A 16391-nucleotide genomic window follows, 5' to 3' on the forward strand; every position below is an offset into this window, starting at 1 on the left:
GGTCTGTGGGGAGTTTTGGAATCTCAGAGGGCGACATAACCAGGAGGAAAAAAAACAAAAAACAAAAAACCACAGACCATGTGCCTAACCACCACTGCCTGTGGAGAAGTAGCCCAGGTGCTTGCTGAGGCCAGGCTGCATCATCGGACCGGGCCTGAATGCCCCGAGGGCAATCTGAAGGAGCTAACATGAGATAGCAACCAAAACTGTGATTCTCCACAGAGACAAAAAAAAAAAAAAAAAACTTTCCAGGGGCTCTAAGGTTTAGCCTGGCATGCTCACAGAACAAAGGATTGAGTGTATACCAAAGGAGAGCCAGACAGCTGCAAATAGGCCCCTCCACACCCCCCTCCCCACAGCCTGGAGGCAGAGAGGCAGCTGGAAGGCAAGGGGTGACCCCAGAGACCAACATTTCAGCATCTTCCACCAAAAAAAATCACAAAAATCATTGCAGAAATATATGAAAAAGAAACAAAGGAGATATAGCAAAAATCAACAAAACTAAAAGCTGGTTCTTGGAGTAGATAAATAAAATAGACAAACCATTAGCCAGACTCATCAAGAAAAAAAGGGAGAAGAATCAAATCAATAAAATTAGAAATGAAAATGGAGAAATCACAACAGACAATACAGAAATACAAAGGATCATAAGAGACTACTATCAGCAGCTATATGCAAATAAAATGGACAACTTGGAAGAAATGGGTGAATTTTTAGAAAAATATAACCTTCCAAAACTGAACCAGGGAGAAACAGAGAATCTTAACAGACCCATTACAAGCATGGAAATCGAAACGGTAATCAAATATCTGCCAACGAACAAAAGTCCAGGACCAGATGGCTCCACAGCTGAATTCAACCAAAAATTTAGAGAAGCGCTAACACCTATCCTACTCAAACTCTTCCAGAAAACTGCAAAGGTAAACTCCCAAACTCATTCTATGAGGCCACCATCACCTTAATACCAAAACCAGACAAAAATGCCACAAAAAAAGAGAAAACTACAGGCCAATATCACTGATGAACAGAGATGCAAAATTCAAGAAAATTCTAGCAAGCAGAATCCAACAACATATTAAAAAGATCACACATAATGACCAAGTGGGCTTTATCCTAGGGATGCAAGGATTCTTCAATATTTGCAAATCAATGTGATACACCACATTAACAAACTGAAAGAAAAGCCATATGATTATCTCAATAGATGCAGAGAAAGCCTTTGACAAAATTCAACAACCCATTTACGATAAAAACTCTCCAGAAAGCAGGTATAGAAGGAACATACCTCAACATAACAAAAGCCATATAGGATAAACCCACAGCAAACATTATCCTCAATGGCAAATCATTGAAAGCATTTCCCCTAAAGTCAGGAATAAGACAAGGGTGCCCACTCTCACCACTACTTTTCAACATAGCTTTGGAAGTTTTAGCCACAGCAATCAGAGAAGAAAAAGAAAAAAAGGAATCCAGACTGGAAAAGAAGTAAAACTCTTACTGTTTGCATATGACATGATCCTCTACATAGAAAACCCTAAAGACACAACAAGAAAATTACTAAAGCTAATCAATGAATATAGTAAAGTTGCAGGATATAAAATTAATACACAGAAATTCCTTGCATTCCTATACACTAACAATGAGAAAACAAGGAGAAATTAAGCAAACAATCCCATTCACGATTGCCAACGAAAAGAATAAAGTACTTAGGAAAACCTGGAATAGTCAAAGCAATCTGAGAAATCCATTTTGTCCATGGAAAGTTACACATTCTAAAACAATAAAATATACTTTGCAAAACTGGATCTAAAAACATATTCTTCCTGTTTGTATCTAAAAACAAAATAAAATTGTATCTAAAAGCATATTCTGATTTCTAAGCTTGGAAAGGATGGCGAATGGCACAGAGACGGTTAAGAGTAAAATTTTCCCTCTCAAAATATCTCAATTACTTTTTCCTTCTTCACTATTTGCCAATGGTATTCAGCCTATATTAAAATTCTCTCAGTAAATGATAACCAACTTGGATAAATAAACATCTTTCAAATAATTTTATGTCATTTCTGTAAGGAACCCTATATTATAGGGTAGCTTTTTTTCTTAAAAAAAAAAGTGTAAATAAAGTATTAGAAAAAGAAACCACTATCTAAGTCATTTTAAGTAAAATTCTAATTCTGAAAAAAATCTCTCTGTTCTCTGAACATTTCAAAATCAAATATGAAAATCTGACAAGTTCAACACATCATCTGTTCATCAAATCAATACTATCTGCTTTAGTAACTTTAAAATTTTTAGTGTATTAAAACTACTACTTATCCTTGTTCTCTAGAATAATTGTTTTAGCACAGTAAGCATCAAGTAAGCAATGAATGCTGTGAAGTGTGGCTTAAGGGAAAATAAAAGACAAATACATGACACAACCGGAAATTTTCTTTGTTAGTTTTATGCAATTCCAAGCTATTTCAGGCTTGGCCAAACATAAGCAAAATTTAAAAGTATCACTGAAGAAGTAAATGTGTATGTAGAAATATAGTGTAGAAAATAGTTTGCTTTTCCAAAAGTTAACAGTATTTAATTGTGATAAACTTAAAGTACTTACTCTAAAAGAGGTGGAAGTATTTCACAATTCAAAACAAAATCTCTGCATTCTGCATTGTCACCAGCAATATTACCAAGTGCCCAAACAGCCTTTAAAAAACAATAAAAAATATTCTTTTACGACAATATTTTAAATAAGATTCTCTCTTAAGAATGAAATTTTATTGTAAAAGGAAAAACTTGGTTAGTTTTCAAGATGTTAAAAAAAACATGCTAGTAGACAAGAAAGGAAAACTTCAAAAGTATCTTTAATAGTATTTTTAGTCAAATTAAAACACAGGGCATTTAAACTTTTTTTCTTATAGGCTAGTGAAATGTTTATTCTCTTTAAGAAGGAGATAGTTTGTCTACTTTGAATCTACATGGAGAGACAAAATATAGTTGACCTTTGAACAATTTGGCAGTGAGGGGGACCAACCCCTGCACAGTTGGAAATCCATGAATAACTTTAAAGTTGGCCCTCCTTACACAGGACCACCTGCAGACTCAAGCAACTTCGGATTGTGTAGTACTGCAGTATGTATTTATTGCAAAAAAAAAAAAACTGTGTGTAAGTGAACCATGCATTCAAACCTGTTTTGTTCAAGGGTCAACTGTATATCTATTTAGGGAATTTTCCAATTACCTATGCTAGATAGAGGTTTGCTCCTATGCCAAAGAATCCACTCACTGGGAAGGAACTGACTTGTAAAAGAAAAAAGGAAGGAGAGATAAACCATAGAAAACTAAGGTAAAGCCAATGTGAGAACTGTCTTGAATCAATGTTTAAAAATAAGCTTAGAGATAGTCCAGGTTAAATAAATTACAGTAAAAGATCAAATTATTCATGTATTAAATTTCAATTAGATAAGAAATTACACAAATGCAAATGATTATATTTTCATTTCAAGTTTCTCATATATGTACAAAAGTAGAAAGAAATTAATTTTTCAACTGGGAAAATTATATTTTAACATTTAAAATTTACATTAATATTTTTAACATCTACTCTAGATCTAAGTTTATTTTTACATTTTTAAGAAAACATTTTTAAAGTGATGACATTTTGCACCCTGTGAAGTATTTTGTTGGTGGGATATCAATTTTTATAATATTTTGGAAGTCAACTTTGAAATAGTAATAGCACTTTAAAAGCTTTTCTTTGAGTATAATCATTTTTCCCTAATGAAATAATCAAGGCCTGTATTAATGTCAAGACATATTACTATCAAGATTGATATATAATGATGCTCACCACAATATTATTAACACTATTAAGCTAGAAATAATTCAACTGTACAACTACTGAGGAATAGATAAATTATGGTAGCTACCTGAATGGGTAATGAGTAATCAGTAAAGTTTTCTTCAAGAAAAATTAATGCCATAAGAAAAGGCTCTTCATACTATTGTTAAGTGGGAAAAAAATATAACACAAAAATAAAAATATAAACAAACAAATGGAATGGTAGTGAGATCTAAGGATCAATTTGCATGAAAATGAATCAAAACAAAAATAACAAAACATTTGACTTTCTCTAGATGATAAAAATTATATGATTAAATTTTTCCTGTTACAATAAATAGGATAATTTATATACAAAGTCTAATCTAAAATGGTTTATTAAAAATAACATGACATATTAAAAAGAAACAATAAAATAATCTACATACATGTAAAGAACAAGGAGTCAGACTGGTCCAGGTTTAAAACCTGGCTCAGTCCTTCACTGTGACTTTGGGTAAATTATTATCTTTTCTGGGTCTCAGTATGCTCTTTTATAAATGGGAATAGTAATTCTCAATAGCTGAAATCTATGTACAAAGGACCCAGGATTATACCTAAAACAGTTCATTCTTCCTTCCTTCTAATTTGACACTAAACAGCAATTATTATATTCTAACAAACGTAATGCACAGGCAACTTGGTAAAAAATTAATTTCAAATCATAATCACAAATGACACTTTCAAGAGAAAACTAAAATCTAGTAGATACGACAGTTCAAATTAGAAACTTACCTGTTCTTGAACATCTTCATGCTCTGAATTAAGAAGTTTGATAAAAATTGGAACAGCCCCAGTTTCAATCACTACTTTGGTATGTAGAAAAGTTCCAGATGCTATATTAGTTAATGCCCATGCAGCTTCAAACTAAGGAAAAATAAAAGCAAAATAAATGAAAGCCCCAAAGAAATGCCAGAAAGAGGAAGAAAGGAAGAAGAGAGGGAGTCAAGACTTAGCTGAACAAGTCTGAGAGAAAGATTCACTTACGATTAATAAGATTCAAAGTGAAATCAGATTTGATAGGTAAAAATACTTAATTTTTTTAAAAAAGGACTATTCAATCTAGAAAAATAAGAACTGAGAAGACTGTAATAAAAATTTAAAAAATCATGAACAATAAATGAACACATCTGAATTTATATTTCATAAGACCCCTGATGTTGACTATTAGGGAGCCAGGTATTCTAAATCAAGCCGTTTAAAACAAAATGATACACAACACTCAATAAATAGAATATTTATGGAACTTAGAATCATAAAAGGTACTTTTGTTTCCTTAAGGATCATCTATTCCTAACCTCCTCACTTAAGAAATAAGAAAAATTAGGAAGCCATACATTTAGGTGGTTAGTTCATGGTCAAAAAGCTAATTATTAGCAGAGCCACAAGAACTTGTGGTATTCTTTCAAGCAGCAGAGCCTCTGGGAAGTTACTCATATCAATCAGAATTCAGATATACTTATCCGTGATGGATTAATAATGATGTAATTGAGAAAAATTTAAGTCATGGTTCTCTAACAAACTAGCAAATTAGACCTGCAAATTAAGGAGTGACAATAGCTTTAAAAATATTTGGTCTAGACAACTTCTCACATTAAGGTAGGTATTAATATGATTAATAAAAGCATTAGTGAAAGGCATGAAAAGTACAGACAAAACTAGAGAAAATGGTTATAATTTTAAAAAGAAAAAAAAAGAGGCAGAGCACCTATTCAACTCCAATAGATCTTTAGTATGTGGCAACAATGCCAATTCTTCTGATTTGTAAAAAGAAGCCCCAAATCTAGACTTCCATTTGAAATTCTTCAACTTCTGAAAGCCTGATATCTAAATTCATATATTTTAAAACATGTGCAGGCCAAACATGTAGGTCCCCAGTTTGAGGCCTCTCAACTACAGTAAGTCCCCTACATGTGAACCTTCAAGACACAAACTTTCAAAGATGTGAATGTGTGTTCCATCAACATCAGGCAAGAGTGAAGCTGCAGCTTAACCTCCATCTCCTATTGCTGACCATCCTCCAGCTCTACCATCTCCACTTTCTCTCCCTCCTCGTCAGTAACTCTTCTCGCCCGGCATGCCAGCTGCTGTACTTCACTACTGTACTTTTCAAGGTAGTACACTATACGATTAAAAATGTTTTATTTTTTGGTTGTTTTTTATGTTTGTGTGGAAAGTATTATAAACCTTTTACAGTACAGTACTATGTAGCCAATTGTGTTAGTTGGGTACCTAGGCTAACTTTATTGAACAACCTTTTTCATATTAACTTGGATAATATGGCACACCATATAGCTGCCCCAAGAACACACTGTTGAATTTCACTAGGTTTCAAGGACAATGATTAACTGGAGAACAAAATGGCAACTCACTCCAGTATTGTTGCCTGGAGAATTCCATGAACAGAGGAGTCTGGAGGGCTACAGTCCACAGGATTACAAAGAGACACGACTGAGTGACTAACACACACACACACACACACACACACACACACACACACAGTGACTAATAAACACTCAAATCCCCAATGTTTTTGAATACTGTGTGCTTTCTACACACGCTATTTTCACAACCTGAAATTACTTTTCCTTTTATTTAGCCTGTAAACTCTCATTCCCCCTTAAGACTAGCTGAGTAACACTGTAAACATAAGCTGCTATGTTCTCTCTGCTCCCAAAGAACTTTGTATAATTTTCTGTTAGCACTAAGTGTACTACAGTATCACAGATCTGTTTAGGTGTTTGTCTTCCCCAACAGAGTGAAGAATTTCTACAAAAAGAGAAATATCTTACTATTCTGCAACTACAATGCCTTATACAATGTATTGTTTAAACTAACATTCAATTTTATCCATTCATTTCTTCTTTCAATCACTTAGAATTAAAGAGTCAAATAATACACTAGCTATCAGGAGGCTTAGGTTGTAGTTTGGACTCAGAGCTGACAAATAAAGCGAAAGACCAGATCATGATTTCCAGCCCTTACAGCACTATTACCTAAAGACTCTAGGTGACAGATAGATTTTAGGTGATTAATAGTCCTTACAGCACTATCACTTAATTGACAGTAAGACTATCCTTATTGTAAACATTCTCAGCATTTTTTATAAAGCTCATGATGGGTAATATTCAGAAGTGCAGCAAATTTTGTTGCTTATACCTAGAGAGAGGATCTTTCCCAAATTACTCAGATTAAGTAAAACACTATTCTAAGATGTAATTTCAAACTATTCAAATACCAGGAACAGTTCTCCAATACCACTAAGAGCATTGAGAAAGTAGGTGTAGGTCTGTACAATTCCTGATAGATATAATTCCATCCTGTACACTTACTTAAGAATATATATAGAGCAATGAAAGTCAGGAAGAACAATCTTAAACAATAAAATATTTGCAAACTTCAATACTTTTAGTAGCCAATTATTTGTAAGACATCTTAAAATTTTCACTATAAAACACTCTTTAAGACACACTTAACTTTGGCCACATTTTAAGTAGATTATACTGACTTGTTCTTTCTTCAAAAAAAAAGAACTGATCAATCAAATAAAAATGTTTTAAGAGGTACAAGAGTTTATACTAAAAAGTTACAACTTTAGTTAGAAGCCAAAATAAATTTTACCATTAAGTTAGTTAATATTTTGATTTATGATTTTCTAAAGCAAACATTATTAAAGGTTGACAACTATAAAATTTTTCTTAAAATTACAAATGATTTTAAATATATTTTTCAAAAAAAATTGTTTAATGATCATAGTTTCTAGAGAAAATAACAGTTCCTAGGAAAAATAAGCACTGTAAACTTGACCAGGGCAAGACAGGTGGCACCACCTTTAATCGCCACCTATTGACATTTCCTGAATGCTTACAATATATTCAGTACTGTAGAAGTTGCTTTCACTAGAAATTAATCCTATGTCATTTCTGGAAAGAGACAGTTAAGAATGTAAACTACAGAACTCACTTGTAATGTACAATTTTCATTTCTTTCAAGAAATTTCACAAATCTCTGCACCACTCCTGGTTTCTGTATAACTTGATCAATTGGTGGATTAGGTTCTAAAAATTAAAAAAAGAAGGAAGCTATTATGCAGATACAAAAGCACAATGATCTGGACCCTGTGTCAGTTAACAGGACACACAAAATAACTCTTTCCTAGATTTCACTGCCCAAATTTGAAACCCTTAGCTGGATCTAACTGAAGAAAACAAATGGCCTCATAACTGCAATGTTTACTGCAAAAAAAAAAAAAAAAAAGCAAATTCTTTTTCATTAGCATAACAATAAGAAAATTTAAAAGTACTTCCTATACATAATATTTAAAATTATAAAGACTATTTAGGAGGTCACCTTTACAGTGTGGAAGTATTTCAGTCCAATACTCAAAACACCAATTAAAGGATAATAATCCTTCTAAGGATAACAGTCCTTCTAATTCTTCATAACCATACTCCAATTTCCAGGGATGTCCCTTTCACTATCAACCATGAACTGCCTAACATCTTTCAGCAAGACAAGTCCTATCTTCTCAAGATGCTTTTTACAAAAATGCTATTGAACTATCTAGAATTCTTGATAAACTCGCATGATAGGCTGAGGAATTAAGAGAGTAATAAAATCTCTAAGAAGTTCAAATGCAAATTTAAAACAAATGCAATTAAAATAAATGCAAACTTAAAGATATTTCTGGGACTCCCTGGCAGTCCAGTGCACTTGCAATGCAGGGGCCTCAGGTTCAATGGTTGGGAACCAAGATCCCACAAGTCAAGCAATGTGGCCAAAAGAAAAAAAAAAGGAACAGACTTTCTCCCTTTTCTTTTTTCTACAAATTTGCTATCCTAACTTTCTCAAAACGTGGGCAATTTCTGCAAAGTTAGTAAAATACTGCAAAGTTTTGTTTCAGTGTTCTACACGGAAAGTCTGGATTCTTCAAAATGCAAATCACAGACTACAGCCTAAACTGCTCTTACAGTTATAAAACATAGCAAGATAATACATACTATTATTAATGCTTTTATTCCCACCTAATATAAAATACAAATTACATTTTTTAAAATTTGGAAAAAAAGAAATATCTGATTGATTAAATTATTTTACATTCATGCTCTGCTGTCATGCTGCCATTTTTAAAAAGTCTGAAAAATATTTCTGTAAGAATTTAGAAATATGTATCTCTAACTTTCTTAGCAATGGGACTGACTTGGGACTATTTTGCTTCTTTAAATTCTTTTATATTTGCAGATATTCTATAATCAACATGTGTTACTTTGACAGTATAATGGTTTTAAAAAAGAGATTATTATAGAAAAAATTAAGATGTACTGGCAAAGAAAGTGTCTCAAAATAAAAAAAAAACCTAACAAAATTGCACTACAAATTCCTGTGACATCAGGAAATAAGTAACATCAAATAAACACAATGAAAATAATTCTTGCCTTTAGAAAGCAGCTTTCTAAATTTTTGTGTAGCTGTTAGTTGTTGATCAGCATTATTAGAAAAAATCATCTGAACCATATCTGAAGTAATAACTTCTTCCTAAAACACAGAAAATGTAATTATTATCTAAATATCTTACATTAATAATTTTGCAGTATCATCTCTGAAATACTGAAGAAATATAATTTGAAATACATTTGTAATATCTACCTCTAGAATGGGTACAGTGGAACTGATGTCTGGATCCTGGATAGGATTTTCTAACATAGATTCATCATTTCTGGGCAAAGAGACATTTCTGCGTTTGAACAACTAGAATAAAGACAAATAATATATTAAACTTTCCATAAAACACTAAATTCCCATAGAATTATTTTTTCCTTTAAGTGAACAAAACAATCATTTTATCACTTAAAATTCTGAATATTTTAGTATTTTGTAATCACCATACCATAAACACTTAAATTATTCAAGAGAAGTTAAACATTTAGGGCTAGATTAGCTCTTGTCCTATAGACTACTTTGGGACATTCTTAATCTCAGGTCTTTTAACCAATTTCCAGTACCATAAACAGAACACACATTTATATTGCGCAGCACCTGGAAAAGCACATATGCCTACACTCAATTATGAGGTCTTTAAGAAGAAAAGCAGATCTGTTATATGAGTGAGATAACATGATATATTAACAGAGCCAGTGTATCAGACTAACAAGGAACAAAAACAACTCTCAGGAAAGATGACCCTATGCTTATTAACTGAGTGAACATAGAGAGGAAGAAAGAGACATGGTCAAGTCACTGAGCAAGATTTACAGGTATATTTCATAAATCAAAACTAATCTAAAAAAATCTGGTATAATCTTTTTGATAGCTAAATAAAATTCTGCTCTTCCTCAGTCTCTACACAGTTCTTTTCCTACTCACTCATTCAACAGACTTTTTTTCTTGAGTACCTACTGTAATATAATAGAGACTGTGTTAGATGCTATAAATAGGGGGGATAATCATATTTCTAAAACAGGCCCTTTTTCACTTTCTACATTGCTAGTCCCTTTTACATAGTTGTTTTAATTCATGTATGTGAGGACCATACCCTTCTACTTATTTATGAACACTTCTAAATTTCAGTGCATCTTGGAATGAAACGTGGAGATGCATTCTTTTAAATGAATTCTTCTATTCCTTATGTTCCATATATAAACTCCAAACAGATAAGGCTAAGAGGGCTGCCTGATGAGACTATAGGAGGAACAGTATGAGTAGCATAGGAAAATGATTATAATTAACTTAGGGGCAAGAGTTATGAAAACCACAAAGTGACAAATGAATATAGTTAATGTTTTTCTAGGGGGCAAATTTTACAATGCTGAGTGGAAGTGATACAAATAGGCTCAAGAGTAAATATGTCTTAGCACTGGGGTAGAAATATTGACATAAAAGGTTTATCAATGGAATAGAAAAGTTATTCTTGTCAGTGATTAAAAATAGCATAGGATTCTGATTCATGAATTTGCTAATATTACTGGATTCTAAAAAAAATATATTCAATGTCCTAGAAAAAACTTTTTCATTTAAAATTATCTAAAAATTAGCAATAACAGAATTAAATATTTTAAAATACCTACCTGTTCTTCCCTTTTTTGTTTTCGAAGCTGTATTCCTTCTTCTTCTCTTCGTCTACGCATCTCCTGGGGGTTTAGGGCTTTATTCTTATAACTTTTCATTCTATAGTTATCTTTCCCTGGACTAGCCATGGCATCTTAAGATTAGGAGAGAAGAAAATAGATATCAATTACTTTCAAAATAACATGAGATGTTTACTCTAGGGCAACTAAATTCAGGCTCGTGGATTAAATACACCAACAAAACTCATCCTGAAAATTATGTACAATGAATGCATCCTCTCACCCCCACACCAAAATTGGAGGAAAATGATCAAATATTTTAGGACTTCACTATCAAACAAATAATAGATTTTGGTCTAAACGCAAAGTCATTACCCTAATTTCACTGATCCAGAGAGGCACTCTCCTATCCTTGATATTTTAACCTTTCTATAAGTGAGGTGCATCTTAAAATAACTGTTAGCCAGGAAATAATCATGAAACAGCTGAATAAAAAACTTTTAAATCACAGCTTCTGGAAAGATCAAGAAATAATCAGCAATGAATTGTCTTATTTTCAATAAAATATGGCATCAAGTTTCAGTAAGCACACCTTATACATTTATTGGTGTCTGGCTTCTTTCATTTACTTAAGGAACTGCCTAAAGAACTAACGTCACACAGGTCAGGACTTGAGTTATGAGTACAATACCAATTTTCAGTACTAGAGTATAATCAGTTCATTTAAAATACTGAAATATTTCTATATTTTTCAGTAGTTTTATTATACATGTTTTAAAAAATTAACACAAATATTTTATAAATATATAAAACATAAACATAAAATGTATTTTTAAAGGGGCAGGAGATAAAACTAGAAAGGTAGGTAATGTTGAAATATATAGTTCCTGCAATCTAGCTGAGAAATCTGGTCCTGATCCTAAGGAGAAGAATTAAGAAATTAAAGAGAAGCTTGTTTCAAACTTTGATGATAAAGACCTGAAGTAAATTAGTAGTTGCACTGAAAAACACAGACAGACTGATTCCAGAAACATTTCAGATATTGATTCAATAAGAATTAGAGGCCAAGTGAATGTAAGGAAAATGCGCTAAGGAAGACAAAGGAGCTGAGGATGATTTCATGGTTTTCAGCATGAACTCTTTCAGAATAATGACAAAATAACCCAACACGGGGAATACAGATGGAGGACTGGCGTGGTGGTTTTGTTTTCTTGCCTCCTTGTTTTTGAGATGAAAATGATGAATTCAATTATTTTATTTTTCACTTACATACAACAAAAATCACTCAGTACACAGTTCTACGAACTTGACACAATGCTCAGGCATATAACCAACACGATTAAGATATAGAAGAGCTTCATAATTCCCCCCAAAGCTTCCTCATGCTGCTCCTATTTAGTCCTTCTCCTACTCCTAAAACCTGGCAACCACTATTTCCATAGCTCTGCCTTTCCCCAAATTTCACATAAATGAAATAATAACAGTATATAGTCTTAACTGTCTTCTTTCATTTAACAGTGTATCTGTGAGTCACCATATTGTTGGAATGTATCAAAATTCATTCTTTATGTTTAGTAATATTCTATTGTACAGATACACCACAGTTTATTGATTCATTAGCTGAAGGACATTTAGGTTTTTTCTAGTTTAGGGCAGTTACAAATAAAACTATTATATAAACACTCATGTACAGGTTGTGTAAATATAAGTTTTCATTTCTCTCAGGTAAATATCTAGGAGTAGAATCTCTGGATAACAGGACAAGCATATGCTTCACATTTTATAACATATTGCCATTCTGAAAAGTAAGTATACCACTTTGCATTTCCATTAGCTCTTACTGTTGCTCTGTATCCTGGCTACCCTTATTAGAATTTTGTTATTGTTTACTGTAGCCACTCTAATGATATATAGTGACTTTAATCTTAAATGTATTAAATTTATAGTACATAGAGCACAAACAGAAGGTTTTGATTTATAGATGGCTAAAAATTATGAGTCAAACTCAGGAAAAGAGTATTGAATGATTATTCAAGAGCGTTACAACTATAAAAGAAAGACGCCCAAAAGAGAAATCTTAAGGATGTTCACATTTCCATGGAAAATGGAAAGCAAAGGAAACCAAACATAAATAGAAGGATCAGAAGAAAATAAGAGTCATGACAAAGAAGTGAATTTAAAAGATAAAGAAATATTTCAGTTGCAGTGACACTAAAAAAAAAAGTCACTCAATTTATTCATTCACGGATTTATCTCGCAAATATTTGAGTGTCTAGAATGAGTCAAGTGCCATTGGAAGGAAGATAGATTTGATAACTAGGTCACTGGTAAAGACAGAGAAATTTCTTTAGTGGTGGAACTAAATGTAGAATGGAAGTGCTGAGGACTTTACAATGATTTAAAAAGTACTTTGTGCCTCTTAACACAGGTATATAGTTGTGCAATTAAAATATATGTATAATCAACCAATATCTCTTTATAAAATATTCAATAAGTTAATCTTAGCAATACTGTGTGCACCTACAAATACTTATGTCTAGAAACTTATGTCAAAAGAATACTTATGTCAATCTAACTTTCTTAATAACAATGTTTGGCATTATTCTCTATTTTACATATAAAAGCTCTGTTGCACTAATAAAAGCTTAGGCTCTTGGAAGGGAAAAACAAAGTTAATTACTGAGCAAACCGAGCTCCACATTAGTTGTTTAATTACACTTAACAGTATAAAATATCTTAGCAAAATGAAATGTTTGCAGCAATAAACCTCTTTACAATATTTACCACCTATACATTAGGCATCTTTTAGGCCACTGATCTTTAAACTTTTGATCACATATCCTATGCACGTAAAATACATTTGTGAATTCACCCTCACTATGCTTGTTTATTTATATATGTGTATTACTAACTTAATAAACTATCCAATTATAAATTCGCAGAAATTTTTTTAAAAAAAAGAATAGTTTTAAAAGATAAGCAGTGAAGACGCCCAGTCATGTCTCTTTGCAGTCCCATGGACTTTAGCCTACCAGGCTCCTCTATCCATGGACTTTCCAGGCAAGAATACTGGAGTGGGTTGCCATTTCCTTCTCCAGGAGATTTTCCCAACCCAGGGATTGAACCGGAGTCTCCTGCATTGTAGGCAGACGCTTTACCATCTAAGCCACTCTCCCCACATCTGATTGAATCACCTTGTACCTACCAACACACACAGCAAGACAGTACTCCTAAGACGGTCAATCTAGGCAATGACAAATTAAAATCTTTCAGTATAAATGCTAATCAAATAAAATCTCGCCCCAGCAACTCATGTATCATTTGTTCGTTTGCCTTCTATAAAACTAACTTCTTGTCTCTTATTTAACATCTGCATCCTCACTGCAGTTGCTTTAAAGGGGGTATAAAGTTCAAGGAAAATGATTTTCTTAAAGCTACCTCAAAGGGATTTTCTTTCTCTGGAATATGGCTTAAAAGACTGTACTTCAAAGGCTACTGTCTCATACAAGTTATTTCAAATATACGAAATGTCATTCAAACACTATAAAGTTGCCAGAGGAATTTTTTTTTCAGCCATAAGCTTATTTTTGTCTCCGCTCTTTGAAAAAACTGTGCCGAGGTTGGGCAAACAACTGGAATCTGAACTTTTTCTATTACAGATTAACGGAATTTCTTGTCTCCATAAAGCCTGCGTTTCTATGTGCTTGGGTGTCTGTTAGTAAAATGACAAGATCAGTACAAAGGGGAAAGTGCAGCAACCAGAGCCTCTACAAGCAAACAAGCAGTACTTGAAGATCTAAAGGACAGAGCTATTTCCTGTTTACCATGAGAGAAAGTCACTTTTAAAATAAAATATAAATCATGGACTGCTGTTAACTTAGAGACATCAGAACAGAAGATTTTTTTAAAAAGCGTTCAAAAAGACGAAGAGTAGATGCCAGTGTCATATTCTTTTGAAGTTGCACTATCCCTTCTCACAGCTTTCAATTCCTCTCACCTCTTGGGCATTAGTGAGGAGACACTATTAAATTGTCACCGTGGAAGTGAGCTAGCAGAAGCATCTAACCCGCGCCAGCCCGCGTCAGGACTGAGCCCTTCCAGGCATCTGCGCCAGGTGGGCGGCAGCTGCTGGAGGTGGAGGGTGCGACACGCAGGCCCCTGGGGCCGAACCTGCCTTATTCTGGACACGAAGGAACTTCTAACAAGCTGAGCTGCGGAACAGACTGCCGAGCCCCTGAAGTGACAGGCAACGTCTGATAAGATCATGTACCGAAAAAAAAAAACTACCGAGAGACAGAAGAGCAGAGCGGCGAGAGGATCCTGTGCCTAAAGCTCCCGAGCATCAGCCTGGCTCTCGGAGAGGCTCTGAGCTCCCTGCGCCTCCGCGTCCTCAAGGGAAAGGTCTGGCTGCCACGCCCCCGCCACCGCTGTCTCCCTCTGGAGAAGCTGAGAGAACCCGGCCCGGCCCTGAACCCTTTGTAGGGGAAGAGATAAAAACAGTGGCCTCAGGAACTAGTAGCTCCCGAAAGGACCAAACCCGAGGCTCACCCCACCCGGCGTGTGTCACTCCCACTTACCCATTAATGTGGCTCTAGCCGGCGCCCTGACTTCCCCGTGCCCGGCTGCGGCGGCTGCTGCGGTAACTGTGGGGTCAGCACTCCGCCCCTAGCGATGAGTACAGCGACCAGGCTCACAACTCAAGATGGCGGCCTCCTGCGCCCCTTACTCCAGACCCCCGGGTCTGGGCTCCCAGAAGCCCTTGCACGCGGCGGCGGCGGCGGCGGCCGCAGCGAAGCTGCTGCACCGACCGGCCGAGGGGCGGAGAGAAACGGACGCCCCAGCCCCACCCACTCATGGGGGATCCGGCCGCTTCTGGACTCCGGGATTTTAACTCTGCCCGTTGCTGTGGCAGGAGTGTGTCCTACTGCCCTGCCAGCAGTGGTGCTCCCTGCCAGTTCTGTCATTCACCCGTTCGTTCTTTTGTTCATCCATCCATCCAAGCTTCCATCCATTCACTTATTCATTTTACAGCGTAGTATTGACGGAGGGACTAATCGGTGCCAGACTTTATTTGATGTCGGAGGTACAATAGTGTACACAACGGATAAAAATCCTGACCTCATGGAGCTTCATTTTCTTTAACTTCATTCACTTCTTCCTATCATCTCTGCTCATTTGTTTCAACCTTTCAGTTGAAAAATTTTGGATTCCGTAACATCTGTGGATTTTTTTTTGCAAAATAGTAGCCCCTGATGTATGAAATAAATAACTCCAGGTAAAGTACTCTTAATTTATTATAACACACATATAGCCTCGTTCAACACATGATTCAGCCTTGGGGTTGAACAAGCAGTAGTGAAAGCAGATTGTTTTCTCTATGCAGTGCTAGGCACAGAATATGCAAGATAAATGACACATGATTCCTTCCCCAAAGAAGCTCCTGTTTTCCATCTCTTGTTCTTTTT

At 34.7% G+C, this 16391-nt stretch overlaps 1 protein-coding gene across 1 annotated transcript in view; it reads right to left on the minus strand.

Annotated features, from left to right (window-relative positions):
* The window catches only part of KPNA5 (karyopherin subunit alpha 5), a 40298-nt gene extending 24621 nt beyond the window's left edge, over positions 1–15677 (minus strand). Inside the window, exons 1-7 of the mRNA XM_065911635.1 lie at positions 15504–15677; positions 10927–11060; positions 9509–9610; positions 9298–9397; positions 7826–7920; positions 4598–4729; positions 2600–2688 (exon numbers count right to left, since the gene is read on the minus strand). Of these exons, the coding sequence (XP_065767707.1) occupies positions 2600–2688; positions 4598–4729; positions 7826–7920; positions 9298–9397; positions 9509–9610; positions 10927–11060; positions 15504–15507 (656 nt within the window). The 5' untranslated portion in view covers positions 15508–15677. The remainder of the gene's footprint in view (positions 1–2599; positions 2689–4597; positions 4730–7825; positions 7921–9297; positions 9398–9508; positions 9611–10926; positions 11061–15503) is intronic.
* Between the last annotated feature and the right edge of the window lie 714 nt (positions 15678–16391).

Source organism: Muntiacus reevesi, chromosome 19 (assembly GCF_963930625.1).
Source record: "Muntiacus reevesi chromosome 19, mMunRee1.1, whole genome shotgun sequence".
Classification (NCBI taxonomy): domain Eukaryota; kingdom Metazoa; phylum Chordata; class Mammalia; order Artiodactyla; family Cervidae; genus Muntiacus; species Muntiacus reevesi.